At 44.5% G+C, this 27,979-nt stretch overlaps 1 protein-coding gene across 2 annotated transcripts in view; it reads left to right on the forward strand.

Moving 5' to 3' along the window:
• SUMF2 (sulfatase modifying factor 2) overlaps nucleotides 1–27,979 on the forward strand; it is a 257,671-nt gene that overhangs the window by 89,467 nt on the left and 140,225 nt on the right. For both annotated transcript variants that reach the window (XM_085649834.1, XM_085649835.1), the window contains 3 exons: nucleotides 4,821–4,977; nucleotides 18,698–18,812; nucleotides 26,169–26,213. In XM_085649834.1, coding sequence (XP_085505960.1) covers nucleotides 4,821–4,977; nucleotides 18,698–18,812; nucleotides 26,169–26,213 — 317 coding nt within the window. The remainder of the gene's footprint in view (nucleotides 1–4,820; nucleotides 4,978–18,697; nucleotides 18,813–26,168; nucleotides 26,214–27,979) is intronic.

A 27,979-nucleotide genomic window follows, 5' to 3' on the forward strand; every position in this document is an offset into this window, starting at 1 on the left:
TTACGTGAGAGAGGTGTGAACCCCTGAAGAAGCGGAAAAACAAAAGAAGGGGCTAGGGTTGCAGGGTGTTCTGGGGTTATCCAGGGATGAGGGGTCCCTAGGGCGTAAAGTTGAAACTGCATAACTGTGTGTGTGCAGGAGGGGGTTGAAGAGAGCAGTATGGAGTAAGAGGGGGGGCGTAAGATCTATGGGATAGTGGAGAAGGGAGCATGAGAAACGGAGGAGAGACCCAAGAGGATAAGGGGTGAGAAGCATTGCTGGTGATAAGTTATGAGAAACACCGGCAGGGGGAGGGAAGGGAACTGCAGGGCCCGAGAGTGCAAGAGGGGTCACATCACATGAGTGTGAGAAACAGAGGAAAGCTAGAGACCAGCCTGTGTGTGTGAGAGGGGCGGGGTGTAGTGACTAGGTTACAGAAGCAGAGGGAGGGAAAAACGAGAGAAGAAGAAGCGAGAACATGAAGCAGATTGGAGAGAAACAGGTGACACAATAAGACGGGTGAGAGACTGGAGGGAAAGATGTTTAACTACCTCGTGTGCGAAGCGAAGTAAAATTGCACTTCTCTAGGTTACGTATAAATAAAAAGGGCATTCGCACAACTCCTGCTGTAAAGTGAACCCATTATCCGCTTGACTTGTGCGTCCTGCCCTTGCTCGGCTGATGTGCACGGTTTATATCATGCACCATTCGAGAGGCCAGCCCAGAAGTTAAAGGAAGGGCCCAGCTCCGCAGCGGTTCGGCGATTACACCTGGGCTGGGTGACCTGAAGCATAGCCCCGAGCTCGGTGCTTTGGTGTCCCTGTGCAGCTGGCGCTTCACTAGGAGGGGGTACAAAACATAACATCCAAGGCCGCAGCATTTTTGCAAATAACCCTTCAACCCAGCAACGGGATTTACCCTCTTACATTGGCAGTTTTCCAAATTACATGTTACCATTCCTTAGTGATCCGTGGTGCTAAAAAAAAAATATTTTCCAGTGTGCGACTCGTTAGTAAACTAGGATATCATTTTTCTTGTTTAGCAGAAGTCTAGTGCCTTGGTATATATCGCATGTGACAAAAAACAATGAAATGCAGGAAAAAAATGAAATGGGTGATCACGGCCATTCAAAAGTTGGGATCTGGGGTGCACCCAGGCGCATATGTGAAGTCTTGGCGCCCTGCTGGGCGTACAGTGTGATACCATGCAGTTAGCACCCGCAGCAGCTTAATGACTCTGAATGGTCCCCACGTTTTTGATGCGCCTCCAGGGTGAAGTAAAACCAAAGGGGATGATGGACGGAGTGTTGAACATTGCAAGCACCCCCCCCCCCCCCCGTCAACTGATCTGGGTTTAATCCATCAACATTCTTTAGCTCACTCCGCCACCCCAGTTCAGACATGGCCATATGCGAATCAGTCTGACCCTGTGCCTCATGGGAACAGTCCAGCCCGAATTACCAAGCCATGTCTTCCCTGGACCGGATACAAGCATCCTGGGACCGTTTTCTGGCTAATCAGCCGTCCTCAGCCAGGCTAGCTTGAATCCAGTGGCAAAGTGAGCAAGGGACATACGTCTGGGCATACCCTGCCAACTTAGGGCGAACAAAGCAAAACCAAAGGGGATGATGGACGGAGTGTTGAACATTGCAAGCACTCACCCCCAGGGGGAAGTGGCAATGGTGCCTCAGAGCAGCAGTCATTCACCACACGTGCACCACATTTCTTGCTGAGGTTACCACAGCTGACAGCAAAGCTGTCAGAGACAGGATGGAGCTCACAAGAGCCTGGTCCAGACGCAGCTGTCGGCGGCCGGGTTGATAGATGGATGCCAGACCCCCCCACTGGGAACATTCTCTGTATTATAGCCTGGGGGGCTGCTTCCAAAGCAGCGCTTGCACAACCCAAGCAGACGCAGCCCCGGGCGCCGCTTTACACTACAGTTACGTCAGGGTGCTCGCATTAACGTAATAGTGAAACATGGCACCTCTGTACTTAAGACTGGGACCTCCCAGTCTGCGAGAGCACCTCTCGGTGTCCCACATCAGTTAGCAGGGAAGCGTGGGGTGCGAGGCGCAGCTCTGCTAAACCACCTCATCCTAAACCAAAGCACACATATCGTGGAGGGTACCATCTGAGCTCTGCACATGCAGTTCGGTTCTAGCCTGCTGAAGCACCGCTGCAGCGCCGGACCCTGGCACCAGACAACCCGCTCGGCCAGTGCACCTCTGCCTGGAGCACCGCTGTGGAGCCGGACCCACGCACCCGACAATCCGCTCTGCCTGGAGCACCACTGTGGAGCCGGACCCACGCACCCGACAATCCGCACGGCCAGTGCACCTCTGCCTGGAGCACCGCTGTGGAGCCGGACCTACACACCTGGCAATCCGCTCCGCCAGTGCACCTCTGCCTGGAGCACTGCTGTGGAGCTGGACCCACGCACCCGACAATCCGCTCTGCCTGGAGCACCGCTGTGGAGACGGACCCATGCACCCGATAATCCGTTCCACTGGAATCCATGATAGAAAAATAAACATGTGGCTGCCTTTGGCATAACGTAAAGCCTAATGAGTGCGTGGGGGAAGCCACGCAGTTAAAGCAATGCACGCGTTGGAAAGACGCCCCAAAATGCGGGAGTCCTACCAAAACAAGCCTGTTAACACAGGAAGAGTGTTTTTAGAGCGCCCAATGACAGAGCCGGACTGGCGTGTGCAAGGCAACGTGACAAAGCTTCTGATAAGAAACTTCGTCACAACAGCCGTAATGCAGGCGTGCCAGTCCAGGTGGGCCGGCACAAAAAGCCAAAGGGAGGCAACACAGATAGCTCATTTCCAATGGCAGGCCACTGTTTAGTGTAAACGGTGATGCCAGCCAATGGAAATGAGGGGTGGGGTTTAAAGCCCTTTTCTAAAAGTACTCCTCTGCAATAAATCTCGCTGAGCGAGCTGCACATGTGTGCAGCAACGCTAGGCGAGACCAAAAAACGAATACGACTTTTTAATTGTTTTTGGAATGATTCCACTTTCTATTCCAAGATCTAGCTCTAAACCAATAACTTCCATGATTTCCCATTTTGTTTGGGGTGGTGCCAGACTTCGTGTAAACGGTTCCAAGTTACATTCCTCATAAGAGAAAGGGTGCCTCTGTCTTCCACATTTGGAATTTTATTGGATTGGTAAACTATTTAAATGCTACCCACTCACAGGAATACACTGTTATGGGTTACGATGGAAGGATCCATCCTTAAATATGATTTTGATATAGCAATTTATTATAACAAAAGATTGAAGTTCACAAATTCCAGTAATCCTATTATTCTTTGCAATTAGCATGGTAGAAATCACATAGGCTTACTTTCATTCATCTTTGTCTCTATTACGAAGCTCCACTATGAGATCATGCTGACATTCTGCATAAGGGATCTGAACTCAATTGGCCTCTCTGGATTAAACCTAAAATACATATAATATCGGATGTATTTCTGCCGTTTGTCAAGTAATCTCCCAGTTTACACCAGGAATTTGATTTGCCTTCATCATACTTTAACAGTTCTCTTCAACTTACCTCAGCCCTTGCTTAGTACGACAAAAAGTCCTGACATAACTTCTCACTCTCCTATTGCATGTTATGATCATAGTTGAAACCATTTCAAAGGTACAGTCTCTAGTATATATAACATTATGATTGATTCCTCATTCTCTGCTGAAACTTCCAGGAATTTTAAAACCATGGTGGTACACATGCCTGAATATAGATTTTGAAGAAGAGGAGTAGAATACTATTCTAGACAGCTGTACCAAAGGATTTGAGAACTCTCGCCTTAATTACAACTACTTCAAAATACTACATCATTGGCACTGGTCCCAGCCTAAATTGCACTTAGCTAAACTGAGCCGTGACTGTTTTTGTTGGCGATGTGGGAGTCTAGACTGTGATATTGTACATATTTTGTGGGAAAGTCCCATCGTTTGTACATTTTGGTTTCAGATTGAAAATTATTTGAAAACACATTCCTGTATTACTATCTCTTTCACGCAGTTTGTCACTTTTACATGATATTTCAGAATTATCTACTATGTCTGCTCATGCCTTTAAATGACTTTTCACCGCCCTTAATTTAGCAGAGATTACCATTCTACATTTTTGGTGGTCCACTGTCATTCCGACTTTTCATTCTTGGCTTGAAGATATGTTTGATGTGGCTAACTTTGAGAAAATTATTTATAAATTGAATTATAATTTAGCTAATTTCAACCATGTATGGGGCCCCTTAATTAACTTGCACTGATTTTGATTTGGTTATTTCATTTGAATATTGATACACTAGGGATTTTAGTCTTGAAAGTTTATATTACTTTATTTCTTTTATTTTGTTTGAATACGCATTTTTATCTTTTGTTGTAGTATTCATTTTTTGTCAATGTCTGAAACCGTGATTATGGTATTGAATCTTCTCTTTTGTTCTTTGGTGTCCTTTTTTTCTTTTTTTCTCTTCTTTCTTTTCTCCATCTTATATTTCATTCTCGTTGTTTTTCTTATTCCTATTGCATATTTTGTGTATGACAACATGCCTCTCTGTTTTAGGACTGATATATGGTAGTTATTCAATGTTTTTGTACTTTTGAGGACAAAAATTTTCATAACGAAATGTGAAGTTAAGATTGTCTTTTTTTCACATTTCTTTTCATTGCCAGGTTTTTCACTTTAAGTATTAGAGTATCCCTTTCTAGTGTGTATTTAGAGTTTTAAGTGGCATTTTCACTGCCCTAATACAAATGTTTTCCGTTTGTACATATATAAATGCACTTGTGTAATAAGTTCATTTCAAAACTTTTCTTATAGCCTCTGAAAATGATGATCTCACGGTGCATCTGCCAGGAGGAAAATTTAAAATGGGAACCGACTCCCCTGATAGCAAAGATGGTGAAGGGCCCATCAGGGAAGTGAAAGTCAAGCCATTTTCCATTGACAAATATCCTGTAACCAACAAGGATTTCAGGTTAGTACAGGAATCATAGTATTTTCTGACGTGCACATCACCAACCTTGGTAAAAAAACTTTCTCGCGTTGCAAGACTGATTGAAAAGCCCACACACAAGCCAGGGTGGACTTTGATGCCTGCATGCATACATGGCTGAAATCCTCACAAAGCCACCATACATTTTCCAAGACAGTTTGCCATGCCAATGCATAAACAAAAGACTTTGTTACTTACACAGCTCTAAACTGTGAAAGAAGGCCTTGTCTGATTTTTGAAAAGGTCTTTTATTTTAATCTTTTTTTTCTTGCGCATAGTTGGCAATTTTACATATTCTTAGGAACAGATATTAGTGTATGAAATGTGTGTCCATTTTGTGTAGGCATTGCAAATGTTCTCTGTTTTTTTTAAGCTGCTGCTTAGACTCTTAAGAATCACATCAGAGGCTTATCGTTAAAGTGTGCAGTCACCTTTAGAGTTTTTACTGCATGGCCAAGGATTGAACTTTAAAAGTTCTATAGCTTAACCTCTTCTTCAAAGTTTAATACATAGATTGATGGCAGTAAAGTGCCACTTGAGTTTGAATATTTTCCATTCTCCATCTTAAACCCTGTCAAGCTCAACTCTCAGCTCTCTGCTCTCTTGGGTATAAATGTATTGAAACCATGCTTTGACTCCCCATTTCCTATAAAGATCTCCGTATAAAATGGCCCTTCTCGATTTACAAACCCAGGTGCGGTGAAATGAACATACAGTGTGAGGGTTGGTCAAGCTATTGCGCATCAAGCATTAACCGTGTGTATTAATCTTGCACAAATGTAAGGTGTGTGTTTTTACTAACCTTTTAAATTGTGGGGTTACAAATAAATTAGAACATACAGTTGTTTTTTCTTGTGTGTTGGAACTAACATACATCCCTTGCAGCATCTCCCCTCCCTTTTGAGCTGACCTGAGAGAAATTATTATTGATTATTGGAGCCAAGGATGCAGAATACTCTCTGAGAATATTCTCAGTGCATGAATACAGATGTAGCTAATCTTTGAAGTTAGCCAGCAGAACTAACCAGCATTTCTCTAGCTATCATTTTCTCCAAAGCAGTGGGGCTAGTTTGGCTAGTAGAGAAGAAAATCACACTTTTCCAAATAAAGAGATGACCTCCATACAGAACAGTGGAGGAAGGTAGGACCAATGCGTAACCCAAAACATCAGAGAAGTTGTTGTGCCAACTTTTTTGCTCTGTTACCTGCACTTACATTCTTTGTAGCCCACAGAAACTAAGGGTCTTGTGCGTGCAGAGGCTATTGCAAAGATATATGGTATACGTTTGAGTGTGAACGTGTGCCTGAATGCGTCACCGTCCTCATGAGTGGGGAACCCTTTTCAAAGCAATTGTCAGAGGTGCAGCCTGGGAAGGTGACGCTCGGACAGGCAAGAAGACTGAACAGGTGAGTGAATCATTTGCAAGGCGAGGGTGTGTTTCAGGAGTTCAGAAATAGAAATTATTTTTAAAGAGCTGCAAAACAATTCATAATTGTTAACAAATGATGCCCTGTTTAATATAAATAGGGAGCAATTAAACCTTGCGTTCCAATAAATGAGTGGGATCACAGAGATACCTTTCACCAGAAGCAGGTGATGGGAATCTGAGGGAAGAGCTAGCTGACTTTCATTTACAGCAGATCGGGAAGTGCACATACTTCACGCATTTCACACTTCTAACCTCTTCCCTATTATAAATAGTTCCCAAATGAAATTGAAAATCAAGCTGCTGCTGCTCAGTGCAAATGACGCATATTTCTGTAACTTTTTTTCGCGAGCCCCGTGTTAACAGATGTGGGTGGGTGAGTGAGTCAGGGGTGGAAAAATATTTTGTTCTTTCAGGTTTTCGCTGACTCGTGTTCAGATATAGACCCGTGGGTTTAAGCGCCCTTGCCCGGATTTACTCTTACAATTGAGGTTAGTTTTTCTTACAACCTCTACGATGTATGCATCTGCGCGCCAAATAGAGAACATAGGTACCGAGAATGCCGCGCCTTAGTCCTCCCATGCTCCTCTCAGTGCAGCTGTTTAAGACACACCGGAAGTGGGTAGCCCAGCTACCAACACATGTGACTCGCTGCTGCAGCTGTGCTGTGTAATAAATAGCCCGGAGTGACTCCATACCATCAGGTGATTCCAAGTATAGAAATGTAAACGTTAACAATGATGAGAGCCTATCGTGATTTTGCATCTATGGTGGATTATCGCTTGGTTTTTAAGGTGTGTTTGAAATCTACACAGCACGAATGATGCTCCATGATAGCAGCAGAGCTCGGAGCATCACCTTTACCTAAGCTGGCTTTTAGAAGCCAAGCAGGTTAGTTACATTAGTTCGAACGTCCACGCCCGAAGCACCTTGTATGAATCACAATTTTAAATAAACTCGCTAAAAGCAGTGAAGTATTCTACAGTGACTGTCAAGGCACGCCCTCATGCAACCCATGACTTCCCTCGCCGGATGAAGTGCGCTGATGCCATAGATGTTGGTGTTAGTCAGTAGGTCGCTCTCTTTTGCCCTTTATCATGGCCTCTGCCTCTTCCAGGTCGCCTGCTGCGCAAGCTGCTAGGAATTCGGCGGCCCCATTGAAGCGAACGGCTCGTGACTTAATATTGAGAACGGGAGGGGGGTGGTAAAGTTAACATGGACAACGAAGGGGGACAGGAAGAAAGTTAAATCGGACAGCGGGAGGTGGGAAGAAAGTTAACGCAAGCAAAGGGAGGGGTGTGGGAAGTAAGTGAATATGGAGAATGGGAGGAGGGTGGGAAGGAATTAAACACAGACAACGGGAGGGGGCGGGATTAAAGGCAACCCAAACTACATCCGTGGGTGGGCGGGAACAAAGTCAACACGGATGGTCTCAATGATGGCACAGGGGCGTGTAATTTAATAAAATATCTACTTGTCCATGGGACAGGTAGCTTCATAAATCTAACTTGTCCTGTACAAAATCCTCTTGTCCCTTTGGGCCATGTAGGGCACCGTCAAATAATGGCAGCGTTCATTATAGAAGAGCTCGGATAATAGCCTCTCTGGTTATGTCAGGCTCCTAGTATAGAAGGATTAGAATAGTAGTGATTTCCTTATTTTGCCTCTTTTGTGAAGATCTTCCTATTCATCCTTTCATTCACCCACTGATATCTAGCATTTCACCTTTACATTGGCTTCCATTCATTCTTTCATCAGCCTTTCACCATTCTGTTTGTCAATCCATCCGCCCATCCATATCCAAATCAACCCATCCAGCCCCAAACATATCCATCCATCCATCTCAGCCATCTGTCCATCCTTTCGCTCACCCATTCTTCCGCTTATCCATTAATTTACCCTTTCACTTATCCTTTCGCTCATCCATCAATTTACCCTTTCACTCATCCATCCTTTCGCTTACCGATCCATCCACCCTGCAACCTATCTATCTTTTCACCCTTTCCTTCATCAACACATCCATCGTCCATCCACCATCCCTGTCGCTCATCCATCCTTTCACTCATTCATCCATCTAGCAAGCCACACTTGCACTCATACACTCGCTCATCTATCCACCCTTTCACCCCCACATCCATCCTTTCACTCACTCACCTTACACATTAATTATGAGCCTTTGTCTGCCGAAATGCAGACAGAAGAGGCTCATCAAGAGCCCCTCCCCCGCTGTAGCTGCTAAAGGGAGTGGTTCACGGCGCCCTGTCCTTCCAGCTCCAAATCTATCATTCAAACTCATCCATCCCTCCTTCCTTCCACTCATTCATCCATCCATTCGCACATCCATCCATCCATCCACTTTCACCCCCTCCATCCACCCTTTCACTCATACCCATCCACTGTTTCACTCAACTATCCACCCATCAATCTATCCATCCATCCATCTATCCATGCTCCACCCAGCCACCACCCAGCTACCCATCCACCCACCCACTCCATCAGCTATTCATCCACTCTTTCCCTCATCCATCAATCCACCCTTTCATTCAACCATCCATCCTTTCACTCATCCATCCACTTTCACCCCATCCATTCATTCACCCTTGCACTCATCCATCCATTCTTTCACTCATACATCCTTACATCTATACTTTACTCATTCATTCATCCATCTACCCTTTCATGTCAATTATGAACCTTTGTCTGGACCTGCAGAAATAAGAGGCCCATTATGAACTCCAGAGCTGCTGTAGCTGCTACAGTGGTGTGTTCAGATGCCCCTGGAGCACGCATAACGTGAGACAGAGGCCCAGTGCAAGGAGAGAAATGAGGGTGCCCCTGATTATTGCATGAATTCCCCATGGGGAAACTAATGAGCTCTAATGTAAGCCCTGGATGGGGTAAGATGTGAGAGGCCAAGGGGAGCGGGTCAGGGCAGTCAGAGGGGACAGCAGAGGGGGTGGGGTGGAGTTAGCAAGTACAGGCACTGGGTGAAACATAAGGTGTACAGGAAGAGTAAAGTGCATGGGCTTTACTGTAGGCCTCCAGAGGCTAGGGTGAGAAGGGACCTTGGGTTCGGTTTGAGGATCAAGGGTGAAGCACAACATAAAAGGCAGGGGGTCACAAGGTTAAAGTAAGAGCAGGAGCCAAGAGGCCCTTAAGGCAGCCTCTTACATTCCAATGATGTGTGTGTTCTGGAGCTGACATGCATGTAGTCGCTGATGAATTATGAAAACTAACCCTTGTGGCATGCGAGAAGCTCCATGTTCGTCTTGTGCTTGGAGAAAATGAAACTGGCTGTGATGAAAAGGGTTGAACAGCTGTGTATCAGATTACCTTTGGAAAAGTTAGAAATTAAAACCTCTTGCCCTTGTAAGACATCTAGATGTCTCGGGCGTCGGGAGATAGGAATTCCCCACCCCTGTAGCAGCAGAGCTCGGAACAGGAAAGCTGAGGCAAAATAAAAAGTAGCGTACGGACACTATAAATTACCTATAGATATAGGTAATTTGTAGTATCCATATAGAAGGGCCTGTTGCCAGGGCAGGAACAAAACAACCACTAAGCATAACAAATGTACTCTATTTACCAACGAAAACTATGAAATGTATAAAGGCTGGCCAAGTAACCAATGAAAAGCCGAGGGCGTTTGATGGTTGTGTTCAAACTCTACAGAGGGATTACAGCATGCCTTGCAGAGCAGTGCATGCGCGCTGCTTCTAGGCTCGACCTAAAAAGGGCAATATCGGGTCATGTCCTTAGTTTGAAGTGAATTATGTCAAACAGAGTTTTTTCATGGGTCAAAGAGATTGATGCATTTCCGACATAAGCAAAAGTCTGAAATCACATCTCTAATCTGATATGCTCAAATGTAATGTGAGTTATTGTAATTGGATTTTAATCAGTAAGACACCCTGAGGTGTGTGCACCATTAATTAGAGTGGACCAGTGTCCTATAGACACCTTTTCCATCTTCAGAAGGTCTGAAACTGCTGCTGAACTGATGCCAAAAGCACAGCTAGACATAAGCCTTCAGCCTCCACTTTCCATATTCCAATTTGCTTGCATGTCCATATCTGGGCCAAGAAATTCAGCAGCACTTCTGAGGAGAATGGTGCTGGCTCTGTTATGGGATTTTACAGATCTGGAATGAGAGATATCTGTGACATACCTGCTTTCATCAATGCAATTACTAATGTATGTGTACATATGTATGTGTCTCTTAGTCTTCTGGCCTTAGTGTGATAGAATTACTACAGGAGGTTAGAGTAGAGTCTAGTGTTTTGGGAATTTATTGTTTTGGGATACAACCAGCTATTGAAATTTGTGACCAATACAATGTCTTTATTTGTATTCTTACTACTCGCTAGATGTTAGCTTGTATTTTTATGATATTTGCTTTCATTCTAATTAATCAAATTGTTACAAATATTACCTAAAAGTCAGATTAAACATCAGTAATAAACATTTGTAAACCTTTATTGGTGTGTGTACTAATTTCCAGATTCACTGTATCTGAAGTTCCTCGCAACTTAAACTGTGAGTCTTTGAGAGTTTTTTTAAAATGTCTTGTTCAAATGGAGCTACTCCAATATAAGTGGAAGCAAGACCGGATATCCACCTGTGTTTGATTATTGTTATGGTAGATGTCATATGACCTGCTAATCTCATTGGCTAAGAAATCTGGCCATGGTGTGCCTTTTCCTGTAATAGGTTCACAGGCTCTAGAACGGGTTAGCCATATCCATCAAGTACATACCTCCCCTTCTTCAAGTTAGAAAAGAGTGAAAGACGCATCTCTTTCAAGAACAGCCACCTCTATTCTCAGGATGGAGAAGCCCACGCCATCTTCTTGTAGTTCCCTGTGCAGTGCTCCTCTGTGTTTCGGCTAAGTTAGCACCGTAGAAGTGCTACGTTCAGACACACGCACAAAGTTGCTGGCATAAGGAAAAGCTTTGTGCTTTGTTTGAGCATTACATGTACTGCTTTCACAGGCAGCTCAAGCTCCCAAGACTCACTACTATATATTCTAACACTCATAATTCCAGTACTGCCTCCAGGACCATTTTAAAAAGTCTGTTCAGCACCAAAAAATTGCCTCTTGATCCTCAGTGAAACAGGTGAGCAAGTCTGTCTAATACTCATTGAGCCCAAATTCGTACCGTAACACTGTTTGTAGATTCATTCTCCATTAACCAACAACAAAACAACCATATTGCATATTGTAGTAGTTCACATTTGTGACACCCATTTTCCCCACAGCAGTGAAGTTTTCAGTGAAAAACAGTGGGCTCTTTTTCATATGTATATATATATATATATATATATATATATATATATATATATATTCACTGAAAAAACCGAATTAGCATTTAAAAAACCTTGCAAATTCACTTAAAAAACCATAGGTTTCACACATGTTATAGTTAGCTGGACATTTCACTCGCAAAAAACCATTGAAATTCCCCCGTTATAGTTAGTGCAGGCAACTATAACTCACGCGACCGCAATCCTCTGCTGATGACGTCAGCATCATCATCATTTTAAGTGAATTTGCAAGGTTTTTTAAATTGCAATTTCGTAACTATAACGTGTGTGAAACCTATGGTTTTTTCAGTGAATTTGTACGGTTTTTTAAATGCTAAGTTATGTCTTTATTAAATTTTTTTTTTCAAGTTTTTCACCGTGCGCGCACCGTGAAATGTTTTTTATTTTTTTTATTTTCGCGCACCCTGCGCGCACGTTGCGATTCGCGCACCGAGCACCCACGGTATGCAGTCGCGATTTAAAAAAAAAAAAAAAAAAAATGTTTTTTTCTCCCTTGGGGGTCCTTCTGTGACCCCCTGACCAAGCCTAGGGGGTCAGGAACTGTCCACTCTGCCCCCTTTTCACGTTCTCCACCTTTTTTTTCACCCCCTCAGACTACGAGAGACAAAATGGCGGCCGACACTTCCTGGTTTTGACCGATTCGAATGTTTACCGACATCTACAACCAATCAGAATTGCGCTCCCCAGGTTTCTTTACGCCCTCCAAAACACACCCTTCTTAGTTCCCCAGACCTACTTCCTTGCCATTGAGGCAGAAGTTAGCCCACTAGACACCAGGGATTTTTTATGGGATATATATTAGGGGTGGGGGCTGCCCAAAACGGGCATGCCGATGCCCCCACCTCCCCGGCCACAAAATTAGGCCCCCAATCTGCCCCCCCACCAGGGATGTTTTTTTGCACCCTTTTTTAGGGTGGGGGCTGCCCGAAATGGGCACTCCAATGCCCCCACCCCCCGCCATCATTACAGCCTTTCTGTCCCCGCGGGGGGCAAATCTGAATTAGGGTGGGGGCTGCCCAAAATGGGCATGCCCATGCCCCCACACCCTCCCCATTTTTGGCAACCCCCACCCTGATTAAAATTTGCTCAAAAAAATCCCTGGCGTCTAGTAGGCTTTCTGCTCCCCCAGAGGGGTTGGGGGGGAGGGATTTTTTTTGGGCAAATTTGAATTAGGGTGTGGGCTGCCCAAAACAGGCATGCCCATGCCCCCACCCCCTCCCCCGCAAAAACTGCAGCCTTCCTGCCCCCCTGGGGGCAAAAAGGTGCCATACCTCCTTGGAATCCACCGGGTGTCTAGTTTTCAGAAATGTGTGGGTTTGGTAGTTTTCCCTAGATGGCCTCCAAGCAAGGGGCCAAAAACCCAGGTGACCCACCCCACCCCCCTTGCAAAACCAGGTTGTTTGATGATGGGCAATTTTGATGTCGCCTCAATACGTTTTGGGCCCTTGCCTGTCGCGGGTACTTGGGCCTCCCACACGAGTGAGGCACAGTTTTTATCGGGACACCCAGGTGAACGCTGTGTAGTAGGAAATTTGTGTTAGCCCGGTGATGCCACAACTTTCCTACACAAAAATGTGTGAAAAAAATGCATTTTCCAGCTAAAATTGAGGTTTGCAGGGGATTCTGGGTAAGGAAACGTTGGTGGATCCACGCTAGTCATACTCCCTGGAATCCCCCGGGTGTCTAGTTTTCAGAAATGTGCGTGTTTGGTAGGTTTCCCGAGGTGCCGGCAGAGCTAGGGTTCAAAAACTACAGCTAGGCACTTTGCCAAAAAAGGATCATTTTTCACTGCGAAATTGAGGTGTGTCCAAGTTGCGTTTTGCGCCGTTTTCTGTCGCGGGTACTAGGCCGACCCACACAAGTGAGGTACCATTTTTCTCGCAAGATTTTGGGGGACGCTGGGTGGGTGGAAATTTGTGGATCCACGCGGATTTCAGAACTTGCCACCACAGAAATGTAGGCAAAATGTGGGTTTTTTGACAATTCTTTAGGTTTGCAAGGGATTCTGGGTAACAGAACCTGGAGGGAGGCAGTCAAGTCACCCCATCCTGGATTCCCCTGGGTGTCTAGTTTTCAAAAATGTATAGGTTTGCTAGGTTTCCCTAGGTGCCGGCAGAGCTAGAGTTAAAATACTACAGCTAGGCAGTTTGCAAAAAAAGGGTAATTTTTCATTGTGAAAATGTGGTGTGTTCATGTTGGGTTTTGAGCCATTTCCTGTCGTGGGCACTGCCTACCCACACAAGTGAGGTACCATTTTTATCGGGAGACTTGGGGTAATTCGGATTTGTAAAGCAACTGTTATTACCTATTGACTTTCAATGCATTTCTGCCTTCCAAATGAAAGACATTGTGTAAAAATGAAGTCATTTTGAAAAATGACCGCTAATTCTCAAGCTAGTATGAGTATTCCCAATTTCGAAAATTTGCAAATATCTACTGTTTCTAAGCTCTATAATTTGTTCCCATTTCAGAAATACATAGGTGTCTTTCATACCGATTTTTCTAGGTATACATTTTCCCACAATAATTGCTATATACCCGGTACATAACAATAAGCCATTGCAAATTGCTGCTCAGTTTTTGACTCTGGGTTCGTTAGGTTCTTGGTGAACCTACAAGTCCTATATATCCCCACAACCAGAAAGGTCCAGCGGATGTAACGGTATATTGCTTTCAAAGGGCTGTCATAATTAGAAGAAGTTATAGGTGAAAACGTTGACACAAAAGGCTGTTTTTTTCAAATAAGTTTCACATTTTCAAACATTTAACTGTTAGTTTCTATAAAGAAACCTTGAAGGATCTACACAAATGACCCCTTGCTGAATTCAGAATTTTGTCTACTTTACTAAAATGTATAGCTTTCCAGGATCCATTATTGCTTTCATACCCATTTCTACCATTAACTAGAAGGAGTTTGAAAGCACAAAAAAATAGCAGAAATAGGCTATGTCCCAGAAAAATGCCAAAACTGTGTAAAAAATGTTGGTTTTCTGACAAGTCTGTCATTCCCTAAAAGCTGGGAAAATGGTGGTTTCAGCCCCACAAACCCTTTTTGATACCATTTGCAGGGAAATACCCAGACGCTTTCATTTGCAGCCCTTTTTCCCATTTTTCCCCCAAAAACCAAAATTTTGCTGTATTTTGGCTAATTTCTGGGACCCCTCCAGGGGAATCCACAAACCCTGGGTACCTTTAGAATACCCATCATGTTGGAAGAAAAGGACGCAAATTTGGCGTGGATAATGAGGTCAAAAAGTTACAGGGGCCTAAGCGCGCACTACCCCAAATAGCCACAAAAAGGCTTAGCACACTGGGGGGAAAAGGCCTAGCAGCGAAGGGGTTAATAGCTCAGGAACTCGAATAACCAAATGTAAATGACACTGAATGTTGAAATGCTGTATATGTAATTGATCAAGTATAAATGTTCTTGTAATATACATAGAAGATAACAAAGGATGTATACTATGTGGACTGTATTCGCTATATTGCTACCTGTAAAGAAATAATGACTGTGCCTTTCACTTTTATATAAATAAAGGTTTAAAAAAAAAATTATTGTTAGGGGTGATAAAGTATGTAACTTACTATTGCTGCTTTGGTATTTAGCGACATGGATCTGGGCGGGGTACAGTGCCTATTGTCACACCCTGAGGGAAAAAAAAAGCATATCGGCAACTATAGTTCTTGTTAAATTTGAAATCGCTACCTCCATTTTTTGGCTTGATCGATGTCAAGACCTCCCCCTGGTCCCACTTCATCAAGGTCAGCCGCCCACGAGGATAACCTATTGTGGCCCATCCACGAGATCCCGGAGATACACCAGTATCTGCATCTGCAGGCTAAATAGCTGGCACTGCTGTGAGCAAAGCGTCTCCACTCATGGGCGCTTGGTGACGTAGGAGGCCTGTGCTCATTAGTCAGAATGAACAGGCCTCCTGTGAGTTGATGTCATGCGTGCCATGTAGGTGAAAGCCCATATGGCAAGCTGAAGATGCATTGTAATTCAGCACAACTATGTATGTTTATTCTATAAAATGTGAGTTAATTGGATGGGGAAATATTAATCTGCATAAAATATTTGCAGATTTTTAGATCTTTAATTCTAATTCATCATTTAGGAACATTGATCTGCACGTGGTATTGGCCCTATCAAATGCCATTACTTGTTTTAGAGTAGAAAAATGTGAAGAGAGATTGAGCGATACTATGAAAAAATGGACCTGGGATCTTTGGGGAGCAAAGATCAACACACTGCCTCGAAAGTATCTGTGGCCATATTGCGTCTTGTATTAATCACATGAAGAAAGACCATGAGTTACTTAGCCCATGTTTAAGACATTCAATTGAATATTGTTGTTTAGTCCATCATTTTGTGTGGACAAACGATAAATACATCTTTGTTCTTGTTTTAAAAAGACGGCTCTGGAGATTGGCTTGCTTGTAATCAAGTTGTTCATGACAACCCAGTTTAAATCATTGGTTGTGTGGCCGCATTGTAAGAAATGGTCAGTCATTCTTGTGGTGTTACTTTTGCATCTTATATTGCTGCGATGTTTGCAGATTCTGACCTTGATCTTTCTGCTGGTTATACGTATGTAGCGTAGCTGACATAGGCAAGTGATCATGTATATAACACTGATAGTTGTACAATTGGTGTGTTTTCTTAGGTTCCATGTCCTTCCTCGTTCAGAGTCTTTGAGGTGATCAGGTGACATACACTACAGTTTCTACAAGGTTAGTGTCCTGTCCTGTTTGGCAGTAGTTTAACACTCTATTTGTTGGGTGTTTGGGGTGTTTTATAAGGTGAGTGAATACTAGGTAGTCTTTTAAACTCCTTGCCTTTTTGAAGGAGAACAAAGGTTTCTCCCATTTCAGTTTTTTTGATTGTAGGATGCACCACTGTTTGTTGATTATTTTGGTCACTTGGTTTGAGATCATGCTATAAGGTGGACATAAGTGAGAGGTACAGTCGCATCTGTCCTGGGTGGTTCTTCTAACAGGGCATCTCTGTTTTGATTGCGCGCTTGTTTCATGGATGTTTTTATGATTTTGTCTGGGTAATCTCTATTCTCAGTTTCTTTGAAAGGGCCTATGCCTGGGCCTGGTAATCTTCCACTTGACTGCAATTTCTTCTGAGTCTAAGGAATTGCCAGTACGGTAATTTTTTTCGTGTGCTAGGGTGAAAGCTGTCAGACTTTAATAGAGTGTTTTTAGCTGTTGGCTTGTAGAACGTCCTGTTTATAAGTTTTCCGTTTTCGGCAGTGATTGTATTCTTATCCACACAGTGAATCACAAGTTCTTGTCGCAATTATTGATCCATTCTAGAAATGGGTTCAGGGAGTGTTCTTGCCCATCCCAGATCATTAAAATATCACCTATGTGGCGTTTCCAGAATTTGTTTCTTCCTTTAAATGGATTGTTAGTATTCAGTATTTGTCTTTTCTCAAATTCGAAAACGTATAGACCCGCTACACTGGGGGCGAAGGTACTCCCCATGGAAGTACCATATGTCTGGAAAAGCAAATCATTTTTTAACTCAAAAAGGTTTTCTTTCAGGGCCAACTCTGCACATTCCAGAACACACTGTCTTGGGGTTCTGTAGTCCTGTATTGCTTCATCTAGGGCACTTTTAATTACCCTGAGGGTTTGTCTTGGGGGAGTCTTTCTATATCCAGGCTTACCAAGAGACTGGTCCTTGGATCAAACGTTATTTCTTTTAGCAAGTTTAAGAGATCTTTTGTGACCTGCAAGTTGGTCGAGGTGTTTTGTACCAAAGGTTTTAAAAAGAAATCGCAGAAGAAAGACAAGGGTTCAAGAAGGGAGGCCCTCTACACCCTAGGTGGGAACCCAATGATGATGCATGCCGCCAACTAGGTTGGTGGGTGAGGGTTCTTTAAAAAAAAAAAAAAAAAAAAAAGTTTTTTTCTCACGGATGATTCTTGATGCAGTATTTCTCAAGCTCATCCTGGTTGTTTATTAAGTTCAAATAAATAAACCGAATGCTGGACTCCTCACCTATCTAGAATGCACAGGAAATTCCTGGAACAGGCTGAGTAGCACTTCAGGTTTTGTATAACCCAGGCAAGGGGGACATTTACGTTAATGAACTGTTCCATTAGGTATTTTCAAATGAAGGACCAAGTGGTATTAAAAAAAAAAAAACACGTTTCTAGAATGAGTGCTGATTATTGTGGAAAGGTGAGAGAGCTATGTATCTATTAGAGGCGAAAGTGCTGCACAACAAAGTAAAGTTGGTGACTGAGCTACTGCTCACTCTTACTGAATATTTGTGTCCTCATTCAGACAAAGGTTTGCCTCCCCCCTCTGTTTTCAGCTATAATACCCACGCTCATGGTTTTCTACATCCTCACAGATATCTATTAAGCCATAGCTGCCAATTGGTCCTGTGTCATCTAAAACATCTTTAGCTATTCCTGGCTTTTTAGCCAACCGTACTTCACTTTGGATGCTGGAACATTTATGCCCAAACTTCCAAAACTTAAATTATGTGTTAGAATGCAACAGCCCACTTATAAGTCAGGACTAGCGGAAAGTGTCATTTATGATATTGGGTTACTTGGCAGCTACTTAGAGATGTGGCACAGAAATACCTGCGTGCTGCCATTAGATGAGCCATGCTGATGTTAGCAGATGGTTAAACATCTTGTAGATGGGATGTGCCCTCATCATCCAGAAACCAGGAATTCGATTTTCCCTAAATAGTACACTTTAAAAAAATTGCTCTATCTGTCCACCACATTCCTTTATCAAAAAAAAGTTCAGAATTTTTTTAAATAAAAGGTAATTCTCTGGTGATTGTATTTTTATTGGCTTGTAAAATGTGAAAGTTACTCAGGATAGCCAATTGCCTCAAAGTGCGTGACTACTTTTGTTTTTATGTTACATTTTGTTTTTTATATATTCAAAGTATATGCATCTTTATTTTTTAGGGAGTTTGTTCGGGCAAAAAAATATAAAACGGAAGCCGAGGCATTTGGATGGAGTTTCGTCTTTGAGGATTTTGTATCAGAAGAGCTGAAAAAGAAAGTAACACAGAAACTGGAGGTGAGGGCAGGGATTTTGGTCTAATTGTTAGTCAGATCCATGCGCAGGTGTTGTAATAGAGTTGGGAAGGGATCGCTCCATCCGACTCTACTCTGTAAGAGATCTAAATAGAGGTGAGACCTCTTTTGCTGTTAGAGGACACTCTGAATTACCTTCTCCTTAGTTCTGAGCAATACCTGGCATTGGTCATTTGTATCAAAATGACATGATCATTCTGCAGTCATTCAGTAACCTTGAACAATAAGTTTGTTGCTAATGACCCTCTTGTCTAACTGAAGGAGACAGCAATATAGTGTCAAAACCAATACCCACTTTTGTGACGTCACCTTGCAAGATAAGTAGTGCCTGGGCGTGTCGCCAGATCATACCTCCATCCCCTAACCTCTTCTCCTTTTCTAGCTCTTATGAGGAGACCCAGTTCACTCTTCCTTAGTCACTGAGGGATGCTTAAGCCAGTGTCTCATCACTACCCGACTGCAAGCCTCAACAGCCCAAACTCGCTCACTTTGCAACAGGGAACTCTGACTGGTGCACCCTACCTCATTCATAGCAGTCCATGTGACAATGCCCTCATTCACCCTCTAGAAATCTACGTCACTCACAGCATTAGGTATGAGGTGGCATCACTCACCCTTCAGAATTCTACAACATTCAGAATGGTGGGTGTAAGTTGGCATCAGCCACTCATGGGAACCCCTCTTGATTCACAGCTGGTGGGAGCAAGGGATGCCTCGGTCACCCTCAGGAACTCTACATCATTAACGGTGGCGGTGTGAGAAGGACCTCGGGCCCCTGCAACAACCCTGCCTCCTCCACAGTGGTGGTATGGGTGCCTTGGTCATCTACTGGAAGCATACTTCAGTTGTGGTGGCAGGTGTGAGGAGGGCTCTTGGCACCAGGGCTTGGATCCAACGGTGGATGCATTGAGGCCCTTGGACACACATAGGAACCCTGCCTCATTAACAATTGGTATCGGGGGGCAAGATGGTTCCATGTAATGGTCATTTCAATTGAAAATGTGTTGTCTGTAATAGCAGTGCTCTACCACATCATGCATACTCTACGCTATGCCACTTCACCCTGCACCCCTACACTTTATGCCACTCTTTGCCTTTCCAAGCCACTCTACAACACTCCTCTCTGTGCCACTCCAATCTAACCACTCCAATCCCCTCTACTCCCCTCCACTCAACTCTGACACAACACCCTACTCTCCTCTTTGATACTCTGCGCCACTCTACTCCACTCTGATACTTTACTTCACTCTGCAGTACACCGCTCAACAACACTTTATTCCACTCTGCAACACGCCACACCACTCAACAACAGTGTGCTCCATTCTACGACCCGTCACGACACTTTACTCTGCTCCACTCTATGCCACTACACGCCATTCCCTGTACACCACTCCATGGCACTTTACTCCACTCTGATCTGTGATACTCTACTCCACTACCCTCTACTCTACTCCACGCAATTGTACTCCACTCTACGACACTCCACTCTATGCTCCACCACTCAACTCCACGCCCCTCCACTCAACTCTACAACATTTAACTCCCATCATGACACTCTACTCTACGCCACTACACTCTGACACTCTCTAATGTGTGGCGATCTATGCCACTCTACGACACTGTACTCCACTGTACAAAACTCCCTCTATGCCACTCCCCATCACTTTACTCCTCTCTATGCCACTCCACTCTACTCTATTACACTCTTCTCTACGACATAAGCGCCACTCTACAATATTCCTCTCCACTCTACGCCTCTCCACTCTATGCCTCTCCACTCTATGCCGCTCAACGGTACTCTGCTCCTCTCCATGGCACTCTGCGATACTCCACACTGCGATACTCCACTTCATGCCACTCTCCTTTACCCCACTAACTTTTAGCCATGTTGAACAGCAGCCATACTGGTGCACAACATGGCTAAAAAACATTGGCAAAGCCAGGAGTTCTTGCATAGGCAAGCCCTTTTAGCTTTGCCAATGCTTGTTTTTTTGGTTAACATCTACAGATTATGCAGTAGATGGATAATGTTTCAGATGTGGCAAATCTATAATTATGCAGGAAACACTGCACCTAAAGTTGCATAATACAGTGACAGTGCCTATAAGTATTCATGTTGATATTTGTACAGTACACATTCTGCCACTGGCATGACTGTAGCGCTGTTGGCATCTGGTGGCCTTCCTTATAGTAATGAGGCTTCCACTGCAGTCTGAATTCTGATTCCGCTTGTAATTAATTGTTTAAGGGTTCGGTTCTAGCAGTGTTCTTTCCTAGGCAGCAAAGTATGTTTCGCTAAGCAATGGGTATACAGTATTGCGTCTGTAGGCCTGAGGTGGTAGGGTTTTGACACTTGTTTACTCGTTTTCTAATTCAGTAAATATACTCATGCCTGGCGGATGGAGATGTGGGCGTGGTGTTCTCATCTGCAGCGTTGCCCACCACAGGAGAGACTGCAGGAACAGTTTGTCTTTGGCACACAGTTCCTGCTAGTCCGAGCCCTGCAGCTGTCCTCAAGCAGGGCTTCCATCATAAACATGTCAGGAGTAGCTAAGTATATAGTTGGATGTACATGAGCCCAAATGACTAGGACTTTCCTACCAACTTGGGGGTCTATTAGCCAGCGGTAGACATCCGTCCACGATCGCAAACCGGAAAACCACCGGTCACATTGGCATGGCGGAGAAATTCCACCTGACACTTTTCCGCCGGTAGCAGTCCGCACGCATGCCTGGCGGGCGGAGTTGGACCGCTAAAATGAGGCCGGTGCAGGGCCAGGCTCCAGTGGCATGATTATGATGGCGGCGGTAGCCAGCCTTTCCTCTGCGGTGGAACCGCCATGGAAAGGCATGCGAAGAATGTCTCCAGGGGCCCATTGCGTGTCCCCAATGTGTTGGGGGGGTGTGGGTGCATTGGGGGGGGTATGGGTACCCCCCTACATGTCCCTTTACCAGGTGGCAGGCAGTGTAATGTGCCTGTCACGCAGTGCAGGGATATGCAGAACCTGCTCCTTTTGACATCGCGGCTGTGCTGCTGGCAGCAGCAACCGCCGCAGTGTTAAAGGCCGCGATCGTACTGCAGAGGTCAGATTTCGACTGCGGAGCATACTAATTGGACCGGTGGTTATGCCGCGATCCTGGCGGGCGGTCTTTTCCCGCTAACATGGTGTTCGGGGTGATTTTCTGTCCGCCATCCTAATAGACCCCTAAGCCTGGAAAATCTATATTTTGTTAAGGCAATGGAAGCTCATTGTTTCTGTGCCATGTAAAACAAATAACGCGAAATTTCACTCTCTGCGATTGAGATAGCTTTGACTCCCGGCCCACCCTAACCCAAAATATGCTTTGAGGTCCTAGTCAGGTGACCGGACTTGGAGCCCGTGTCCTCTACAACATCCATACATAGTAACATCTCCTGCACTTTCTCTGAGGATTGACTTGCTTCCCAGGCCTGCTGACCATAGTGAGCCAAGTAACCCTGCTTACTTTGTGGGCTGGACTGTGGGACAAAGCCTGCCAGGCCAGTTTTCCATAGCTTCGTATTGAGTGTTAATCCCCTTTTTTTTAGGTCTCGTGTCTAGCGTTGCAGTGCACAGCATTGCTCGCGCAGCGAGAGACCTCATGTAGGGGGTTTCCAAATTGACCTAGGAATTAAACACGCTCGTGCGTGTGCTATTTCTTTTCTCCTACGCTATTGGCCTTTGCGTGTGTCTTTTTAACAAAGACAGCACGCAATTGGCCAAAGGCGGGCGCATTGCTCTGCCCATGGCCTATTGGTGTCGGTTACCCGCACGGGCACCATGTGATTTCAATTATCGTGCCCAGACACGGGCGCGATAATTGAAACCACATGTCTCGCTGTGGCGTGCGCACGCGCACCACACGTTTGATTTTATTTTAACATTCTGTTGAGTATGTGAAATCTTAAGTGTTAGTTTTGCCAACGGAAATACTGGCGCCTGATTGCTATGTTAAGCAGGGCTGTGCCTTTCACCCGCACTGCATTTTGACTATGAAGACACTAATGGCTGCAGCGGGGTTTCTTGGTAGCACAGATTGATGGACCAGACTTTAATGTTCTAATAACAGACTTCGAATAATATCTGGGGAAAGTGTATTTTCGAGACTCCCTGCCAGAGCCAAGGGCTCCCGTAATACACTGTCCCAAATACTCTTGTTAACATGCCTGTGTTAGTTCACGCGCGTTCCCTGTGTCCGCGTGCTCGGCGCAGGTTGTGTGGGACTGGATCTGTATGGAAGACCAGTTTGAAATATGGTCTGCCGGTTGGCCAAGTATTTGTGTCTCGATCAATGACGAATGGCAGAATTCTCTGCATGAAAGGAATGTGTCCGTGACTCGTCACCTGAAAGTTATCTCCTCCCCAGGTCATCGCCTCTCTTTTGTGTCTTTCACAACTGTATGTGACGCAAGACCCGCTCCAAGAAGTCCGGCAGTCTGTGTGTTAGCGCAGACCCCAATCGGAACTGGGATGCTGGATTCGGAGGTAGAGGCTGGTGCCTTTTTTTTTTTGATGTGGTATTTTTACATATAGCGTTACTTTGGGGCATAACCCCATAAACAAACACTTACTTTGACCTCATTAACTGCGCCCCTCCATTAATCGTCCAACATTACTTCCTTCATTCCTTTAGCCCCGCCCTATCCTTTCTGTCGTTCTTTCCTTCTTCCCTCCTTTATCCCTCGCCCACATCATTGCTTCCTTTCTTACTTCCCCTTTACCCTCTTTAGTTCCCCGATGCCTCTCCACCGCCTTTCCTCCATTTTTCCGTGCTTTCTTCCTCTTACATCTCTTCCACCCTCCCTCTGCCTCCATCCTGCGATACTCACCACCCTTCATTTCTTCCCCACTCTCTTAACAACCTTCCCTTCTTCCTCCCACAATCCTACCCATAACGCCTTAATTACGTTCCTTAATGGCTCACTGTCATTCCACTTTCTTTTCCTCCTTACATTGCTCTCTCCCTTCTTCCTCCAGCCAAACTAACGTCATGTACACATAAAGCAGGTACGTGAGTCAGAGCTGCGAAGCCCCACAGCTCCTCCTGCAGAGCCTCGACACACAGAAGCAGCACGCGCTCAGAAAATGTGGAACTTAGCAACATTTTGAATGTGATGAAAGGGGTCACGAATCTTTTGTTGGAAAACAGCTGTAGGCTTCTCCAAACATTGTAGTGTAACAGGTCAATGTGGTGCAAGTAGGGCGGGTGTTGCATGACACGAGCTCATTAGAATAGACGTTATGCTGAAGAGGACACCGTACTGCCGCGGACCCGCTTACTTCATAGTCCGTTCTTCTCATGCAAATAACGTGTGCAGGGGCTCGAAGGTTTTGTTAGGAGCTAGTTTCCAGCGCTGCTTCTGGATCCCAGTGCCGTTGAGTACCAAGGGTGCCTATGCCTGGATACACCCCACGCCACTTCCTCCCATTGCCCTCCACTTCCTGCCTATTCCTCTCTCTTGCAGTTGTTTCTCATCCGTTTACTCTCCTTGTCGCTGTTTTCCTAGCTTTCTCTTCTACCTTCTGTGTCCCTTTTTTACATTTTGATCTCCGATCCCCAAAAATGTGTGCCGCTCCCCACTACGTGCAAGGACCGGCACAAATTAAGCACTGAGCGGGCGCATCCTTGGTGCGGGCAGTTCCTTCCCTAAAATCCTAGGGAGGGTGGGTGTTGCTTTCGCAGCCTTGTCCTTACCCAGTAAGAAGCGTCTTCAATGACTCCACAGCAGCAGCCCTGATTTTGAACATCCCTGGCAGTAGAACGATGAGTCGCCTCTATAATTCTCACCTTGTTTCCAGGCACTTTAATTAAAGGGGCCTCCCTAATCCGCCATGCCACCCACACCCGGTCTCGGCACATAATGGCCTCCATGTCATATGTCTCAGACACAAAGTGGCACTAAAAGATGAATGGTGCCGCCCTGCATAGCTCTGCACTGCCAATTCGATCGCCTTAGCGAGGAGCGGCCCTGGCACCGGCAGGGCCCTGGAAAGGACCCTTCACAGACAACTGCCCGATTTTTCTTTCGTTTCTTTCATGCATTGAATTTAATTACATTAAACAGCAGTTGAATTAAAAAGACATCCTGTGCATTTGAAGGCCGCAATCACTGGAGGAACCTTTCAACGCAACCACGGCACAAGTTTTCACGTTTTACAAGTTTTGCTTATTTTTTGTTATTATGCAACAATACTGTATCCTGGCGTCGAGATGGAGAGAGTAACTGAAACATTTTGCGAATATTCGACCTGGCGCCCCGTCACCCTGAGGTTAAGCAATTCCATTGGTTGGCATTGGAGTCTCGAGCTTGTTGCTTTCTATTGAGAGTGATTTTTGTGTTGATGGTTATTTTTGTGTAGCTGGTCTGTTGCCAATAGGCCTCGCATTACTAAAAATTAGAGCTATTGGTGTTGCATTATTATTTGCAACGCCAAAAGCTCAAACTTTTACTAATGCGAGACCTATTGCATTGCAAATGCTTGTTTGCTTTAGGATGCAAAATCATTTTATGAAGTTTCATTTCAGATTTTATTTCAGAGATTTTATTATGTAAGTTTATATCCAAGTCAGCAATGTATTCCGGACGTACTTTATGTATGTCTGGTATCATTACTAACCAGTAACAACAAAAACAGACGCCACAGTGACAGTGTGTGTTTTTTTTTTTTCCACTTTTAAATTGACCCTCACAACACCATTTGCTGCTATAATTGGGTACATTTGGAACGTCAAGGAAATATTTTACGTCTGTTTTAATCACTGACTGCTGTATGTTAATAGTGAAGTCAGTACCTTATATATGATTTGGGTGAGCAATTGACAGTTTCAGTCTCGTAGGGAGTTGCTTAATCCGTATCAACAGTTTCAAAATATGCAAATACTTGTGCAACATTGTAAAAACGGTAAGTGATGAATGTTAATATGTTGTAGACTGAAAAATAATATTGCTACATTAGAAAAAATAAAATTATACCACCAGACGGGCCTGAACCCACCTATTCGGGCAATAGTGGACCTGGCCAAATGATCCGATTGTAGTTGATAAACAGAGCCTTCTTACCTGGCTTTTAACTTTTTCTTTCGAAGTCTTCGGAGAAGAGGGGACGTCTTTCTACTGTGACTAGGGCTGGTTTTACTTCCAACCACTGTCTGGAGTTCAGAATGAGCTGCTGTATGTGAAATGCTGATTATATGTTCGAACAGACTGCAAAGAGAAGAGTACTGATTTTGGCATTGATAATTGTATACCAATGCTTTATTTCAAAATGACAATTCATAATTTTTTTTGTTACATCCTAATATTATGTTTTTTATTGTAGTCTGCTCCGTGGTGGCTTCCTATTGAGAAAGCATTTTGGCGTCAGGTGAGCCCCACAATGGATTGAAGAGGTTTGCATGTCTTGTTTACAAAAACTTAAGGAAGTACATCCCAGTACAATGCTGAATGGAAGTAATGGGAGCCATCCTTATGGACCAGCGAATACTCGAAGCGTAAAGAATCTGGGCACATTCATACTGATGCTTCACTTGGCATTATGTTGGATTTTGCAGGTGGTCTCTACCTTTATATCAGTCATGTTTGGATCATTACTCTAAGATACACGACCACTATCTTGATATTTTACACATGGCTTTTTGTATCCAGTAATCAAAGGTTTTTTTTTCTCGTTTTTTTGCATGAATCAAAAACTGATTATGGCCAAAACAAAAATAGAAAAGGAATTTAAAAAACGAACCATCTTTCTGAAAGCCAGTAGTCTGGTGTCTTATTTTTTTTATTATATATACCATATTCACAGTGTCGCACTAACTGATGCGAGCACTGCCCTTTCTCTTACAAATGAAGAAACTGATAGTACTGGGGTTGTTGGTGTTAGTGGTGGGGATGGTGACTGCACTGCAGGTCATGTGATAGTTGTGGTACTGCTTGTTATGGCAGAGATAGAGTTGGTTGTATTGGTGCTTGTGGTAATGGTTGTATAATCTCTAGTGCTGGTGGCACTACTTTATGAAGACCTCAAAAGGTTATTCATTGGCAATATAACTTTCTTATAAACATTACATGTCGGACAGGCACTCAGTATTAACATTAAATGATCAATCATGCAGCACTGGGGAGGCAGAGGAGGAGACGAGGCGACTGTGAACCAGGGTAACAATGTGATCAGAGCCCTGAATCACTGAGCCGAAATCCAGCACTCCCAAGCAGAGCAGGGTAGAGCAGTAGCTGGGATCGCTGTGAGCAGAAGGCAACAAGCACTCACGAGGCAACGCAAAAGTTCACTGGTTGACACAAACTATTTTGCCCGTCACATGGTTCCCATTATGGATGTGTAAGCAAGTAAACGGTAAGAATCGTTCCCCTTAGAGGACCGGCTGTTGACAGACCACTAGACAAGAAAGCAATTTCTCTTACTCACCGGAAAATTGTTAATAATCAAACGGACCCCCTGGTACGACTCCGGGCAGTCTGGCGGGCAGAGGTGGGGGATTTAGATGACACCGACTGGCAGGACGGGATTATATCGCCCAGAGAGGTTGCGGTCTCCTCTAGGCTGCGTCTGATACAGCTTAAAATACTACATAAGACCTACTACACAAGGGTGACAATGCATAAGATAGGTAGAGCCACCGACCCGCGCTGTATGCGCCAATGTGACGATTTAGGCACATTTTATCACACTCTGTAGGAGTGTCCGCAGATTACACTGTACTGGACAGCAGTGATGGATACTATATCAGAAGTCAGCGAGCACCCAGTCCCGCTTGACCCCAAATGGTGCCTATTGAACATATGGGAGCCAACGGACATCAACCACACGGATTGCAATTGGGCAACAAGGGGGATGATGATAGCTAAGCGGAATATAGCTCAGAAATGGGGGGCGGCACAAGCCCTAACCCTGGCAGAGTGGTGCAGGGATATGATCATGGTGGCTGAGAAGGCTACGTATATTCACAGAGGATGACCAAAGAAATGGGGGAAAGTATGGGGCAAATGGAATGCCTATAGAGCCAATATATATGTACCCCTCCTGTTGTAAATCACGACTCGGATGATGAGGTATAAAAATCGAAACTGAGAGAAATTGTATATCACTGTGTACGATGATGATTTGTGAGACATTGT

Source organism: Triturus cristatus, chromosome 3_2 (assembly GCF_964204655.1).
Source record: "Triturus cristatus chromosome 3_2, aTriCri1.1, whole genome shotgun sequence".
Lineage (NCBI taxonomy): Eukaryota > Metazoa > Chordata > Amphibia > Caudata > Salamandridae > Triturus > Triturus cristatus.